Consider the following 16793-nt stretch of genomic DNA (forward strand, 5'->3'; position numbering starts at 1 on the left):
GGGTCTGCCCTGAGTACTGTGCACATGCCCTCAGTTGTGTCTCACAACAGCATGAGGGCCGTACTGTTGGAAAACCCATTTCACAGGCAAAGAAATTCCCGTGTAGAAAGGTCAGTAAGTGGTGGGGGCAGAATTTAAACCCAGGTCTGCCTCCCCAGCTGAGCTGGGAAAATACTATTTTGCCGGCTCTCAAAATAACATTTATGTCATCATTCTCACACTTCACAATACGACCCAAAAAGATACTTGGCTCATCTGTATTCACTAGAGTATTTTCTGTTTTTTAAAAGTGTGATTATTCTAGTATCTCCTCAGCAAATTGAGATTATTTGCATTATCAAAGTGTTCTTTCTTGTAGGTCCACATAAGTAGTGGCTGTACTGTTCAAAAAAAAAATTCACCTGAGAACAGACAAGCTTGCAGGACATTAGAGAGCCAGGTCTCCGAACTCACTGTGTTAAATGCAACGTGTCTGAAACTTTCTGTTCCACTTCCCTTTCTAGTGGCTCTCTTTTAAACCACTTTCTTCTCTCTGTTCTCGTCACCCAGGTTCAGAACCTAGGAATCGTTCCTTGCATTAGACAAACTGCACCCTTCATCAGAGGGGATGCGCCACGGTGATCCCAGCCCCAGAGCTACCCGGCTCATTTACTCTCTTGTCTAGCGTGTACACTTTGAAATCCATTTTCCATTTTCTCCATTGGCAAAGCTAAGACAAGATGGGGTTTTTAAATGGAACTCTGCTAAAAACTGAAAGAAGATAGAAAGAAAGCAGAGGCCGGCCCGGTGGCATAGTGGTGAAGTTCACGTGCTCCACTCCGTGGCCCAGGGTTCATATCTGGGCATGGACCTACACACCCACTCATCAAGCCATGCTGTGGTGGCGTCCCACATAGAAAACAGAGGAAGATGGGCACGGATGTTAGCTCAGCTACAATCTTCCTCAAGCAAAAAGAGGAGGATTAGCCACAGATGTTGGCTCAGGGCCAATCTCCCTCACCCAAAAAAAATAAGTGGGAACCAGTATAAACATATTTAGAATGGGTTTTCAGCCATCTGGATCATAGCCCCTCTTCTTCCCCACACCATTGGGCAACATATCTTCCCACCCTGTCTCTTTCCCCTCCAAAGGCAGAGATTTGGGACAGATTTGGGTCAGGTGCATGGTTTCTGGTGGCAAATGGGGCTGATGGCTCCCCCCTCCCTGCTCCCCACTCCCGAGTCCCCTGTGGGAGAGGCGGCACGGTTCTTGGCACCGCTTCCCTGCCTTCACCCATCTAGTCAACTGCCAGATACCATGAATAACTCACCATCGCAAGTGCGCCCTTTATTTCCCTTGTAACTGTCAGAGCTGTAATTGAGGCTGTCATGACTTAACCCCAATTCTATATGATGCTGATTCAGCTTTTGTGCCTCAATTCTCAAGTGATTTCAAACAAGGAAAGTAGGGCTTTGGTTTAACACCCCGTTCACTTTCTTCTACCAAAGCTGAGTGGCCTCAGAGTCCCTGTGGGGTGGACAGCCCCTCCAAACAGCTTTCCCTTCCTTCCTTACCTCCAGTCACCTTCCCCATTTCACGTCAGCCGCTCCTCATGACCTCGCCGTGCACATTGTCACGTGGACCTGCACTGCCCCTGAAGAAGCAGATTCAGACATCCCGCTCTGCCCACAGCTCTCAGCTGCACTCCAGTTACATCTGTTCTTGAACCTCCAGACTGCCATTCCCTTGACTGTGCTGTGAGCCCTCTTCCTTCCCTACCCAATTAGAGTCCACCTTTGATCTTTTTTTTTTCCTTCTCCACTTTTGATCCTTGATCACTTTAACCACTTCAATAACCCTCAAACCCACCTGGATGAATCCAGTTATGTGCCTTGTCTTCAACTTCCTGGCTACTCAGTCCAGGCATTTAAAATGATCTAACCAGCGGCTGGCCCGGTGGCACAGTGGTTAAGTTCACACCTTCCGCTTCGGCGGCCCAGGGTTTGCCCATTCGGATCCCGGGTGCAGACCTACACACTGCTCATCAAGCCATGCTGTGGCAGGTGTCCCACATATACAGCAGAGGAAGATGGTCACAGATGTTAGCTCAGGGCCAGTCTTCCTCAGCAAAAAGAGGAGGACTGGCAGCAGATGTTAGCTCAGAGCTAACCTTCCTCAAAAAAAAAAATTAAAATAATAAAACCAAAATGATCTAACTGTACAGATTGGACCATGATGATTTCACAGTCTCCAGGTTCAACTAGACCATCTGTGCTGCCAGCTGAGGGTTTCACTAATCAGCTTTTTGCCATTCTCCAGACTACTTAAATCTGTTCCACTCTCCTCACATCTTCAACCCCCTCTCCTTCAGCTAATGAAAGAAAACCCCGCTCCCACCAACCTATAAACACACCAACATGTGCACCTGAGCTTCCCTTCTCTGTGAAAGAGGGGCGTCAGAATTCCTGTTGACACGTCAGTCTCTCCAGCTGCGCCCAGAACCCTACCGCCTCCCTCGGTTCTAACCTTTCCTCTCCCGGCTTCTTCCTGTCAGCACTCAAATATGGTTAACTCTCATCCAGTTTAAAGATGAAAAATGGGGCTTAACGCCACGTGCCCCTCCAGATACGGGTTACCCCTTCACAGTGAAGCTGCATTACTCTGTCACCTCCGTTCCTCCTCTCCACTGAAACTGCTCCTGGCTGGGTCACCAACACCACTCGTTGCTATTTGACCTGTCCTCTTGCATTTGTCACTGTTGGCCACTCCCTCTTGAAGTACCCTTTCTTGGCTGCGTGTATGCCTACATCTGGCCAATGTCCTTCGGGGGCTTCTCTTCCTTCCCTTCGGGTTCTGTCCTGAGCGCCCCCGTGCCCTGCACTCTCTCTCTCTCAGCCTTTCTCTCATCAGCTTCCATGGCCTCAATTAGCATCTATTTTCAGAGGGCTCCAGATTCTATCACTGGCCCAGATCTCTCAAGCTTCAGTTGCCCTTAATATTTCTACTTAGACGTCCCACAGGCATCTCAAACTCATTATGTCCCAAACAGAACAACTCATCTCAGACTCCCAAACCTGGGTATCTTCCTTGACCCTTTACTCATCCCCACATCCAGTCCTTCCCCCAGCTCTGATCACCCCAGTTCCCGAACATCCTTGAAATGATCAGCTCCCAGTTCTGTATCTCCACTGCCACTGCTCTGGCCCAGGCCACCGTCTTCCACTTCTGTGGCAGATCTCCCGACCTCTATTCTTCCATGGGCCATTCTGCGGGCAGTGATCTTTCTAAAACAACCAACTGGACTGTACCCATCTTTGGCCTCAGACCCTTCAAGGACTCGGCGATTAGCCTCTGCTGACGTCTCCAGTCTCATCTCCGGCCACATCGCACGTCTGAATGTATTTCCTCCTTTTTCACACGTGGGATCCCCGCGCCCAGCTCGCGCTGGGTGCCCCGTGAACGCGCGGGATGCGCCCGCAGGCTCCGGCGGCGGGTGCCCTCCTTCCACCCGCGGGGCTGTGCGCGCCCCCGGCGGCCGCAGGGGCCGGAAGATGCCTGGCCCTGCGCGCTCCCTGCCGCTCGCTCCAGTCCGTCTTCCCAGGACGGTACAGGAGCCCGGAGGCACACGGCCCTCCCGCCGCTGGTGGGGAGGGGTCAGGACGCGACCGGAGCCACTTTCCGCCTCCGGGGCCAATTTCCAGGAGGGAGGGGCCCGCGCAGGTCCTGGAGGAACGCGGAGGCCTGCCCCGCCAGCCGGCAGGGGGCGCGCTCCGACCGCAGCAGACACGTCCGCCGACCCGCAGGGCCGCTCCCGCTCGATGTGCGCAGGCGCAGAGGACTCTTCCGGCGGGGCCGGTTCCCGCTCGCAGTGCGCAGGCGCAGAGGGCTCTTCCGGCGCCTGTCCCCGCCTCCCGGCGGGGATGCTGCGGTCGCTCTTCGGGCTGGGGCGGCTACCCGCCGGACCTGGTGCTGGCCCCTCCGCCCGGCTCGCTCGGGCGCCGAGATGCCGAAGAAAGCTGGTGCGACCAATAAGGCCAGTGGCAGTGCCGTGGCGGTGGGACCGCGGGCGGGACAGGGTGCTCCCTGGGTCCCGGGCTCCTGCTGCCGCCGCCCCCGACGGTCCGCCCGCGCCTCGTGCTCGGGCAGCGCCGCCGGGCCGAGCTTCCTGAGGCTCCTCTCCGCCTCGCGACCCGCCGAGGGCGCACCGCCCCCCGCTCCTGCGCTGGGCCCGCGTCCCGGCGCTGGGCTGCCTGCCCCGCTCTGCGCTGGAGGCCCTTAGTGTGTCAGGGATGTGTGTCCCCTCCGGTCGCCGCAGCCCGCGCTCCTCGAGGGCAGGAACGTGCGTCCCTACTCATCTTTACGTGCCCTTTGCCTGCATCCCGCCCCAGGCCTTAGATCCTGTCTGTGGAATGAAAAGTGCCTAGCACAGCTTCTGTCGCATAGTAGGGCGTTCAGCATCACCGTCCCCCCTTCCTCTCCGCCCTCCCCGCAGATGCACGCGCAGACACTTCCAGCCACAGGTGTTCACAAACCTTTATTAGTTCGTGCCGCATGAGCTACAAAGATGAATAACAAATGGTCTCTGCCCCGAGGAACGGGAAATGCAGAGCACACGGTGGGAGCCAGCACGAGGTGCGGAAGCCAGAGTCGGGTCTTCCAAGGCAGGAAAGAACGCTTTGTGGGGTCCGTGGGAAGGCTTCATGGAAGAATTGATTTGAGCCATGAAAGGTGTTGAGAAATCATTCTAGGTGGTCGGAAGTTCCTGGACACGACTGATGAGCATCGTTTCTCTTGGTTAAGGGTGAAAGGGCGGTAGTGGAAGGGTCAAATGTGTGGGGAAATATTTTGTAACCTGTGAAGTTGTAGCGTGGTGGTCGTTGTCGTTTTAGGGTAAAAGTGAGAGCAAGAAACCAGAGACATCACTTCCTCCCTTAGGTCCTGTGGCAGCTGATCCTAAAGGTTGTGTCACCATAGCCATCCATGCCAAGCCTGGTTCCAAACAAAACGCTGTAACAGGTATGTCTGGACACTGAGGTGGGAGTCACGTATCAATCAGTGTCCCTCCACCCCGCCTCTGCCTGGTTCGCTGGAAGTTTACCCTGTGTGGTCGAGGGCATTTTCACACCTGCAGTTAGAGGCTTCTCCACTGTCGGACTCTAGATTCTAGTGTAAAGGTGTAAAGCCAGTGTTGAAGAGTGAATGTGTAATATTTAAAGCATACCAAGCTAGACTAAAAACTATTGAATCTTTTCCTTTTTAAAAACTATGGTATTTTGGGGCTGGCCCAGTGGCACAGCGGTTAAATTTGCACGTTCTGCTTTGGTGGCCTGGGGTTCACCAGTTCAGATCCCAGGTGCGGACATGGCACCACTCATCAAGCCATGCTGTGGTAGGCGTCCCACGTATAAAGTGGAGGAAGATGGGCACAGATGTTAGCTTAGGGCCAGTCTTCCTCAGCAAAACGAAAGAAAAAAAAAAAGGAGGAAGATTGGCAGCAGATGTTAGCTCAGGGCTAATCTTCCTCAAAAAAAAAAATAAGGGTATTTTAGAAATGACACATAGAGAAAATGTGTAGCCTAGATTATTTTTAGTTTGTCCTATTACAAACTGGAGACATTGGCCAGAGAAAGAAAGCAGAGACATCTCGGTCGAGTGTAATGACCGGTAGTCTGAGGAGGGAGAGAACACCTGAGCTCTGAGAGCCCCGACCAGCAACCTGTATGCACGTGTTTTAAATCACAACAGTAGAAACATTTCTGGGCCCAGTCCCTTCACCTGTCAGATGAGATCACTGGGTTAAGTCATTAGGCTTTCAGGCTATTCCCTGGAGCCCAGGAGCCTCCGGAATCTCTGAGGGGGCGAGGGAGGCCGCAGACAGGGCTCCCGAGTGGCTGTGTTCACATCTAAGTGCTGGGATTCCCGGGGAAATTAGGGTGGGGGGGATTCTGGGTGGGGAGAAAGTTTGAAAAACATTGATCTGAATTATCTTGAAGGTCTTTTTCACCTCTAAAGCTCTGTATTCCAATTAAAAAAAAATATTTTGAAAACAAGACCTCAGAATTGGGGCGCTGGGCCTGGTGTGTGCTAATGGCCATGTTAGCTGGCCACGGCTCTGCCCTCCTTGGTCAGCATTTTCTAAGTGGTCCCTGTGGGCACTGTCTACTGTTGGACACCAAGTTTCATCAAATCTAAGATGCCATCAACCAGAAGGTACACGGGTATGTTATGTACCAGTAAGTAGGACAAAACCCATATGAACTAAACACTTTTCCATCTATTGTAGGACACATCTGGATTTCAAAGATGATAGAATGTGAAAAACTGTATTTTAGAATCAGTGACAGGATAGGAGATTTGCTTTCCCCCCTCATTCCCGTGGCTCCTGCGGCCACGTCGTTTCCTCGGGTGAGGCCCAAGTGTGGGAGCCCGAGCAGCCGCAGCTGTGGCCCACGCAAGCTCACTCGCACGCTGCCCTGAGTAAATGCTCTCCCACGAGTGCAGTGCGGACTGCAGGCGGCGGCTTTTCATAAAGGCTGCACGGATGAGGGGCCCGCACCACTCTTCAAAAGCGACTCCTTGTCCCGGGATTTCAGAGTGTTGCAACTTTATTTTTGAATCCCATCATCACTTTCTAGCCATGTGACCTTGGGCACATTACTTCTCAATTCCAGTGTCCTCGTCGTAAAATGGAGATGATAATGGTATTACTGGTTTCTTCCTAAAGTGGTTATGAGGGTTAAACCAGTTAATGTTTGTAGAGCACTAAAAACATGTCTGTGTGCCCTTGGGGTATGTAAGTGCTGTGTAAATGTTTAAGTAAATATTACACTTGAAAAACATTAAAGAGGCATTTCACGTAAGCGAGGAGTCTAGCCCGGTGTCCTCGTTCTCCTGATGAGGACACCTGGACGACCCCGAGAACCCCGTGAGCTGCCTCGGGGCCACTGCAGGGTCAAGCCCAGCTCCTGACTCCCTCCTGGGCTCTGCCTGTTCCACTCTCCTTGGCTGCCAGCTGCCTGAATCCAGGACGCTGCCCAGCACTGTAGGCCCATCCTGGTCAGCAGGGTGGGTAAATAGCACTTTTCTTCGGATTTCTTTTCCGTGATGGTGGAGGCACGGTTATCATGTTTACGTTCCCTTAAGTGTGATCAGTTTAATCATTTCTTCATTCAGCGTTATTAACTGAAAACTGTGTGCCAGGCAAAGGCAAACGCTTGTACAGAACAGCCTCACTTCCTGAAGAACGCAGGGATCAAGTCCGCACTGTTTTCCTTGCAGATGTGACGGCCGAGGCTGTGAGTGTGGCCATTGCTGCGCCTCCGTCGGAAGGAGAGGCGAACGCAGAGCTCTGTCGCTACCTCTCCAAGGTCCTGGACCTCAGGAAGAGTGATGTGGTTTTGGATAAGGTGGGACTCTCTACGTCTTTGGTTATTACACATCAGTCATTATTTTTAAAAGACTGATTTTTTTCTTTTCCAAATAATTGAAAAGCCAGTTGTTTTTAACTCAGATTCATTTAATCACTAAAATCTGTGAATTCTTCCTAGTCTCCTTCATTCATACTGTCTCAATCCTTATTCAGACTGTCCATACTCTTATATTCCTTAGTTGCCACCATTTCCAGCATTTTCTCCCTTCTCAATTCATTCCTGTACCTGCTCTGTCAGATTAATCTTGCTCATCTCTTCCTTCAAGTCCTCACCATACTAAAAAATCTAAATGGTTCCTGTTGATTGTCATGCCCATTAGTAAGTCCATCAAGTATCTCTGGTCCCACATTATCCGTCCTCACCAGGAGCAGCTCAGTAGGACAGAGAAAGCTCATATGAAGTCATTAATACCACAGGCCTGCAGTGGGGCGGGTCTGTCACTGGGGAATGGTTTCTAAAACACAGGCCCCTGGGCATTGCCCTCGACTTGATGGAAGCGAGTCTGCAGGCGTGAGACGCAGCCGCATGCATGGTTCTTAAAGCTCTACTCGTTTTCTGGCGCTGCACTGTACAGCGCCCTCGAGGGGCAAGCGGGCACTCAGTCATTGATTATGGGCTGCACCTAAACATCCATCCGATCGGGGCCTCCCCTCAGCACCCCGCCTGGGGCAGGTCACTTCTGATTTTCTGCCAGCGCACATGCTTGGCATTTGCCTGGATGCACTTCCCACTCCGCTGCCTGTGCAGCTGCTCCCCAGCTAGATAAATCCCGGCTCAGATTGTACCTTAAAGGATGTGTTTCCAAACAGATCCTTTTTAAACTTGTCGTAAGTGGTTGTGGAACTACAGCACTTGGATTTGTAGTTGCTTTTTGTTTGGAGTTTTCAGAAATGTGTAACAGTATAGAGAATAGCAATTTTTTCTATATTTGGAACTATTTTTATTTAAAGCTTATATAAAACTGCAATATTTGTTTTGGTAATTTAAAAAACTTCCACTTTTAATTTAAACAAAAGAATTACTTGAAACCAGAATATTATATATCTGGACTCCCTAGTCATTTTGACATTTTAATACCCAGCTTTTATTATTACAGAAATTGATGTATGAAGGAAAAAACCCTGGAGAGTTGTAAAAGTTTGTAGTAAGGTGGAATCTAAGAGAGAGTCTTTGGCTAGACCAGATGACGAGGAGAAAGTGGCAGAGAAGCTGTCAGGACAGCTCTGGTCCCCTCACCCTCCCGGCGAGGGCTGCTGTCTCTAGCAGCGGGAGAAAGTTTAGTGTGTTGTCCTGACACTGTCTGTTCCTTTTGGTCCAGGGTGGTAAATCTCGTGAAAAAGTGGTGAAGCTTTTGGCCTCCACAACTCCAGATGAGATCTTGGAGAAATTAAAAAAGGAAGTCGAAAAAAAATAAAAGCAAGAAATGATAAGTGCATCCCTGAGGAACTTTTTAATTGCTGCTGATGAAAAAGCTGCTAAATAGGAAAATACCTTTAAATGCACAGAACATGGAGAAATAAGAACAGGACTCAAAAAAGTAGGAATTTTGAAAGTACTGAACATTGACTATAGCTCCTAAAACCCCTGACCGCGAACAGCCTGGAACGCGTTACTCAGACTTCATCGCGTCACAGAATGACAGAGCGGAAAGGATGTCCAAGATGCCCTCTTTCAGCCCTGTTCGTTTCCTGATGGGGCTTCTGACGTCCAGAAGTGGAGAGACTCGTTCAGGATCACACTGTGCAAGATGGCAACTAGAACCCAGATCTCTCGACTCCTAGTTGAGTGCACTTTATCCTGATTGTGGACTGCCTTCTAATCCAGTTTATAAGTGACAAGTCACACTGCTTTGTAGTCTTTATATTTTAAAATGCTTACCTAAATGCAAAAATTTTTTCTGCGTCATTTTAAAGCTGTAGTGAGCATTTTGTGAAAAAGTAAATAATAATCAAGACTTGTCATTTAATGTTAATTACCGGTTTTGAGAAGTCACCGAATGTTCTTCCTCCTTGGATGGTAACTGCAATCATCAAATCTAGTAGTTCTTATGCATCTCCAAAGATCCTTAGAAGAAGGAGGACCTGGAAGCTATTTTCAGTATTTGTAAAAGCCTATCAGAAATCATATCTAAGCTTCAAAAGCTAATAAATATCTTGTTTTAAATGTTCAGTGCAAATTATAGTGATTTGGTAAGGTGAATAATAACTTGGTTGCCTTGGTTGTCAGAAGAGCTAATGTGCAGTTGTGTGCTTTGTCTAAGTACGTAAGAAAACGTATTGATAGACAAAATTTTTAAAAGTACAAAATCCACCAGAAGGACCCACAGTGACAATTCCTGATGGTGAAAGAGCTGGGGACACTCATCCAGTCAGCTCTTACTCTGTTCATAGGAACCAAGGACAGGAAAAGTTAGGTCACTGTACACTGGACGGCAGAGCGCGGTGACGCTCAGCTGCCTTCTCTTCAGAGCCACTGGCCACACCACCTCGAGCTGTGCTTGTGTGACACGGTCATGGATAAGAACTTTCCCTGCTCTTTCGTCTCTGTCCCAGGATGTGCTCTCAAGGCGTTTGACTTGTGGTTTTCCCAGGGATCGCTGTTGGTCAGGATGCTTTTCTGGACAAGGAAGAGAAACCCAACTCGAGCCAGCTTGAAAAGTAAAGGGCTATGAGCTCATATGCCCGGCAAGCGCAGGAGCAGGGCTCACTCAGGATGGGTTTGATTCAGCAGCCCAGGGATGTCAGAAAGGACCCGACTCACGTTAGCAGTGCCAGCTTCCTCCTCAGGTCCACTTCCTTTACGGAGGTAAAATTTAAGGCAGCAGTTCCAGGCTCCATGTCCACAGGTTACCCCCTCCAGGAGGGAAAACGGCTCCTCAAGAGCTGTGGTGTTTCTTTTCCAAAAGCTCTCATTGGCTTTATCTCAGACCAAGTGAGGTCACACGAAGTTTCCAAACCACCCCAATTGTCGGGGTGCCATGCTGTGACACCAGTTACCTACACCAGCGACTGGAGGAGGATTACCCTAACTGTTCTAGACTAATCAAGGCCCATCCTCGAGCTGGAGATGGGGCCAGCCTACTCAGAAAGCAAAGGAGTGGGTAGAGAAGTAGATCTCTGAACAAAAATTGAGAAAAGTTATGGAGAAAGGACTAGATGCTGGATAGGAATCAACAAATATCCATCACAGTAATCCACTTACTTCACTTTAAATGGCCATATTTTAACATAGGAACTTTATTGCCTGATTTTTTTTTTCAAGAAACAGACTTCTCTCTCAATAAAGATACATCTAATGACACTTTGTCATCAGAAACTTGCTGGAGGTAGGAACTAGCTCAGGAGCTGTGTGCGAGGACAGGATTTCCCATTCCTCCTCAGCAAACGAGGAAGCCTTCAGCAGTCTAATGCCTTCTCGTCCCACACAGGGCCCTTCCCCACTAGTGAGCACCACCGCTAAGGCCTGGGCACCTCCATCTGCTGCGGAAGTTTAGTTAATGCGGCCTTCTTCAGCCGGCCTTTGTCTTCCAGGAATACTCAGGCAGGGCCAGTGACCTAGGACCAAGGACTCAAAATCGCCAACCCCGATAGCATTTGTCTAACATGATTCTAGCCTGCCCACCCCTGTTAATTTTAGGTGACTACCCGCTCGACAGTCTATAAAGTGACTTGATTACACCGCCTTTCTTGTCCTGTGTCGCGGGCCCAGCCTCAGGCAGCCCATGAATGAGGTCTGAAGGATACTCATCCAGCTCTGGTGACTGGTGTCGTGGTGATAGTCTAGCACTGCATCTGCCGTCTGTCACCCCCACCTGAATAAATGAGAAATTACTCCTGCAAAAATGATTTATGAGTAATTTATTAATAACTTGGGTGCCTACTATTGCCAGGCGCTGCTAGGTGCTTTGCCTACACTACACACTGACAGAACTGAGAAGCAAAAACCTGCTCACCCTTGCACAGAGGCCGGGACAGAGAACTTGGACTCCTGCCTCCTGGGGCCATTCCCCACTCCTTTGCCAGCTGGGGGAGGGCGAGAGGACCCGAGGATGAGGCTGGCACGTTTGCAGTGTTTCAAGTTCCAAACAGCTAAAAACTCAGCACCTTCAGGAGGCAGGTCCTTTCTGGACTGGGCGACCAGCACTCTGGCTCTTAGCAGAGTTCAGGATGTGGTCATGTGGTTCCTCGATGGTCATTTAGAATATAAAGTTTCGAACCCACGATGGCTCCCACTTCAGGTTTTCTTAGTGCACGCAACTAGAGGCTAAAATTTAAGCAGCTAGACTTCAATTTTATATCCAAGAGGTGGCACCACAATGCCACAGCAGAAAGTCACAGAATTTGAAGGAACTGACCCTTCCTTCCTTTGAAGTGGGCTGTGCTCGGGCAATCCCTTCTGTAGCGCCCGACTCCCAGCGTCACGCACTCTGATCCTTCTTGTCAGGTCTTCTTGGAGCCGTTCCTCAGGCCTCTCCCCTCAGGGGTGGGGTTAATGGCCCAGCACTCACCGGGGCCCAGGAGTGCAGGGCAGTGCTTCACTGCTGCCCACACGGTCCTGAGTGCCTCTCCTCGTCCTGCAGCTTTCGGGAATCCCACTCAGGCAGTGTTTTTGAAACGGAATTAGGCTGGGCAATTGGCAAGGAACTAATTTCTAAACAAGATGCCACTTTATCCACAGTGAAGAACACATCTGCCAAACAGACTGTGGTGGGATCCTCTAGGGAGTATGTTCTGTCCCTTTGGGAAATCTCTCCAAGAAGCCAGTCATCATCTGAAGGCCGCTTAGAGAGCTCGGGATCAGAGCCAGGGACACTAGGGGTCAGGGCCAGGGTGCTCTGCCCATCTGGAGTTCCCACTAATGCTGCAGGGATGGGCCCACTGTATCAGCCCCTCTCCTGGGACAACACGACACTGATGCTTCAGAGCACAGCAGCTCCCTTTTCCCAGGCTCCAGGAAGACCACCTACTTCTGCCCACACAGGCCTCCTTCAGCCAAGCCTTATGATTCAATTGAGAAGGTTATCAGCATTTCATCATGCTACTCGAGCTGCCTGCCACAGGCTCCATGCAGGCCCCTTGATCCTAGAGTTTAGGCAGGGGGAATCCCCAAACTTGCAGCACAGCTTACAGAGCCCACGGTCATTCCTACATGAAACTCATCTCATGCAGGATGTGGTTTTACCATCGCAGTGGCTTCCATTGTTTCACAGCCTTAGTTTCCCCAGAGGTACCTCGGGGGGTCGGAGAATGAGGGAGTGAGTCAAGACAACCGAACTGCTTCCAAGCCTTTAATCCTCTTCTAGAACTGTGCTGCCAACACAGGTGGCTACTGAGCACTTGAAATGTGGCTGATCAAGTTTAAAAATAAAAGCATCATAGAAATAAAGGCCATGTTAGAAACAACGCAACAGAGAAGAGGCTGAACACATGGCATGGAATTTAGATGGCAGGACAGAGAAAGGTGAGCAAAGAAAGGAAAATGACAGAAGTCAAACAAAGCAAAATCAACACATATATAATTGGCATCCTGAGGAAGAGAGCAAAAAAAATGGAACAAAGATTTAAAGATATAATCAAAAAAATACTGAAGAAATAAAAGATGAATATAAGGAATAAAAAGTGCAGTGTCCCAGATGAAACACTGGCAAAGAATGATCAACGAGACACAACCTAGGAAAGTTCTCTCATTTCAAAAATAAAGCCTGTGGCCGTCTAGACAAAAAGTAGAAGGGGCTGGCCCTGTGGCATAGTGGTTAAATTCACACACTCCACTTCGGCAGCCCAGAGTTCGCAGGTTCGGATCCCAGGTGTGGACCTATGCACCACTCATCAGGCCATGCTGTGGCAGCATCCCACATACAAAATAGAGGATTGCAATAGATCTTAGCTCAGCGACAATCTTCCTCAAACAAAAAGAGGAAAATAAGTAACATATGTTAGATCAGGGCCAGTCTTCCTCAGGGGGGAAAAATAAAGTTGAAGTCCTAGGGAAGGAGAGGGGAGACACATACACACATTCATGTTGCTGATGGGAATGTGAATTGCTACAGTGTTTTAGAAAATGTGACAGCATTTATTAAAATTAAAAAAACAGGTCTTTTAACCCAACTTTTGAGAATACCTCCCAGAACACATAAAAATAAAAGCGCCAAAGAATATATGAACAAAAGCAATGCAGGATTGTTAGCAAGGGCAAAAAAGAGAAAATGTCTACCTATAGCAGAATAATCATATATCAGTGGCAAATCCACACTACAGAATATTGTTATGAAAATTAAATCATTAGTTTTTAATCTATAGCTGCTGACTTGGAGTGATGTCTGTTATATTCTGTTGCATGAACAAAGGATAATATACATGTGTGTGTATCTATATAATATAACCTGACTTCAGTAAAAAGAGGAAAAATATATGTCTATCTAGTTTATGTGTGTGTGGGCATGGTGAGAGAGCAGCAGACACAGCAGACCTAATCACAGGATGGATGCAGATTCTTCATATTTGTACTGTTTGACTTTTTATATTTATCATTTTGTATACACACAACATATGAAGGCAATTTTAAAATGAGAGAAACACACAAAAATGAACAAGCTCTGGCCTTTAGCAATTAGAGCAGCTTTATTTACCTAATTCAGACAGAGGCTGGAGATCCCTTAGGGAGCTAAAGGCACTGGCAGTGGAAAAAACCATGAGATCATTCTCGCGTCGTCCCCTGAAGCTGTCCCAGGAGAAGACGTGAAACCCAGAGAACATCTCACTGGTAATTAATACATGGGCGCTCTGTGCCCCTCAGGGACAGGAAGGAAAACACCAACTGAATTAGCCCATCAGCCCACAGAGACGCTGGTCAAAGGTCCACCTGGCGCTACCCCACACTGCTGCTGGAAGCCCACGCCTCACGCTGCACGGGCACCTAGCGTGTGCCCACCAAGTGCAGTACTTGATGCAAGCGCTTTCACGTAATCCAGCCAGGGGGCAGGCTAGTCACAGACTAGCCGTCCTCTTCATTACCTGCTCCTCCCATACCATTCTGAGAATCTCAGAATCTGAGGGTATCATCCACAGCGCTCTCCACTTTCCAAGTCTCACGGCACTGCTCGTTCACTCCTCAGACGAGAATGTTTCTCCGCACCGAGAGGCTCAGCAGTGCGGCAGCAGCTGACGCTCCTCTTCTACTCTGGCGTATCCTGATACAGCGCAGCCAGACTGACTGAGACCCAGGCCGCCGGCTTGGCCCAGGGCCCTTCTCTCCCACAATATCCACACGTCAAGAGATCTCTGCTCCCATCCCTCTTTTCCCCAAAGCTGGCCCTAGTAGAGGTCAACCAGACTTCTAGAAAGGAGGAAATATTTGCTCTCAGGGCTACCCTGGAGTTGGTATAACCTCCTACTTAAATCTAGTTGTTGATCTGGCTCCATAATAATGTAATACAGCAGGAGACAGGAGAAATCTTTGTTTAGATGTTAGAGAATGTCACATCTGAGTATATCTGAATCCTGAAGTATTAATCTAAAAACTAACATCAATAAATCCTATTTACTCCTGTTGGTCTTAATCCCTTCTAAATTAAAAACTAGAGGATTGTAAAAGTATACGTTTCTAAGGAAACAAAGGAAAAATTCTCTGAGTGACCTATATAATTAGGTTTTTCACACAGAATTAACCAAAGTCTACTTAGTATTTCAAAGTCCCCATTTATATATATATGTAATATATAGCAAATATGCTTCTTTGGTTAAAATATAAGATAGTCAAAGAAAAATCCCAAATAAGCTTTTCAGTGAATGGTTTATAATACCTCAGTTTGTCTACCATTACCAACGTAAGCACTTTCCCAAGTAACACTTGCAGCTAACTGATATTATTAAATAGTACTACGAGCCACCTCAAGCTGGAAGTATTTATTTCTTACATTTCCTAATGAAAAAGAATTCCCTTTCACTATAAACAATAGTGCTCATTAAAAGAAGTGAAAGGCCCGGGGAATAGATTTCCACACAAAGCCAAACCTGTTTGGACTGAGTCAAATGGAATAGAAAGTCTAGGAAGATTTTTAAGGTGTTAAAAAGCTGTATTTAGAAACAAAGAGTAGTGCTAATAAAGAGTTCAAAATGAGTAATATCAGTCACCTTCAGGGCAAAAGATCAGTTCCTTCCAGTTTAGTATTCTACACTTAAAACTGACATTTCATTACTCTTAATTCTATCATAAAATTCTGTATGTTCCTTTAGGCAAATAAAGTAGAAAGGGAAAATGGCATCCTGTCTGTTGAGCACTGTCTTATAAGGAACGCAGCTCTGGAAACCAAAGCCTTGCTAGAAATCTCACCGGACGTCTTTTTCCCGTATGATTTCAAGAACCCAGAAACTTCTGAGACCAGTGATCCATGGTTATCACATTTTGGATAACCTCAAATCCTCCTCACACTCAGGGAACAAAGAAAACAAGTTCTGTATCTCAAGTCCCCAGGAAGCTGGTCTCAAAAGGACATTCATCTGATGTGTTCCATAATCAACATTCAACATCTTAACGGCAGTGCCAATTTCCAAACAGCAAAGGCTACTTATTTTAGCTCAGCTTTCACAGAAACTTTCTTCCGTATCTAAAGTGTTTGTTATTTTCTGAAGGATTTAATTTCTCCTTTTGCTAATTCATGTACTAATTCACATAAGAATCACAAATCTTTAATTCCGAGTCTCCTGCCCTACCTCATCTCAGTCACCCTGCATCCTTTACACCAACAGTATGTTCTGCAACTTACCAAATACTCTTTCCCACTGATTCAAAAAATGTTTATACAGCACCACTTATGGGCCACTGAGGGGTTAATGGTCACAAGCTCTAGTTTCTACTCTCAAGCTCTGGTAAGTTGGTCATTTATCTTTATGGCAATCCTGTAAGAACAGCAGGGTGGGTATTATCCCCATTTTTACAGGTGAGCAAAAAAGCTCAGAGTCTAAGTGATTTTCCAGGGTCACATACCTTGCAAGCACAGGACTGGACACCAGGACTCCTTATGCTTAATGCTATATAGTATCACAACAGACTATTTGAGATTAATTCCATTTGACACTATTTTAATTCTTTCTTCTCACTCTTAAATTACCCTTAAGTTTTTTTGATGTTGCTTTCTGTCTCTCCCACATGAAGCAGAAACCATGTGTTTTATTTCCTCCTGGTTTTTTTTTTTTGAGGAAGATTAGCCCTGAGCTAACTACTGCCAATCCTCCTCTTTTTGCTGAGGACTGGCCCTGAGCTAACATCCATGCCCACCTTCCTCTACTTTATATGTGGGATGCCTGCCACAGCATGGCTTTTGCCAAGCAGTGCCATGTCCACACCTGGGATCTGAACTGGCGAACCCGGACCGCCGAGAAGCA

At 47.9% G+C, this 16793-nt stretch overlaps 1 protein-coding gene across 1 annotated transcript; it reads left to right on the forward strand.

Moving 5' to 3' along the window:
- Positions 1 to 3140: 3140 nt before the first annotated feature.
- On the forward strand, positions 3141 to 11252 carry C1H15orf40 (chromosome 1 C15orf40 homolog). The gene is made up of 5 exons (XM_070623022.1): positions 3141 to 3284; positions 3348 to 4013; positions 4870 to 4996; positions 7259 to 7386; positions 8729 to 11252. The coding sequence occupies exons 1-5, from the start codon at positions 3141 to 3143 to the stop codon at positions 8822 to 8824; spliced, it is 1161 nt and encodes a 386-aa protein (XP_070479123.1). The 3' UTR covers positions 8825 to 11252.
- The last annotated feature ends 5541 nt before the right edge of the window (positions 11253 to 16793 follow it).

Source organism: Equus przewalskii, chromosome 1 (assembly GCF_037783145.1).
Source record: "Equus przewalskii isolate Varuska chromosome 1, EquPr2, whole genome shotgun sequence".
Lineage (NCBI taxonomy): Eukaryota > Metazoa > Chordata > Mammalia > Perissodactyla > Equidae > Equus > Equus przewalskii.

Coding starts and splice junctions, on each gene's coding strand:
- C1H15orf40 (XM_070623022.1), top strand. CDS start 3,141: ATGATCAGCTCCCAGTTCTGTATCTCCACTGCCACTGCTCTGGCCCAG. Junction 4,997..7,258: donor CAAACAAAACGCTGTAACAG/GTATGTCTGGAC, acceptor TTTTCCTTGCAG/ATGTGACGGCCGAGGCTGTG. Junction 7,387..8,728: donor GTGATGTGGTTTTGGATAAG/GTGGGACTCTCT, acceptor CTTTTGGTCCAG/GGTGGTAAATCTCGTGAAAA.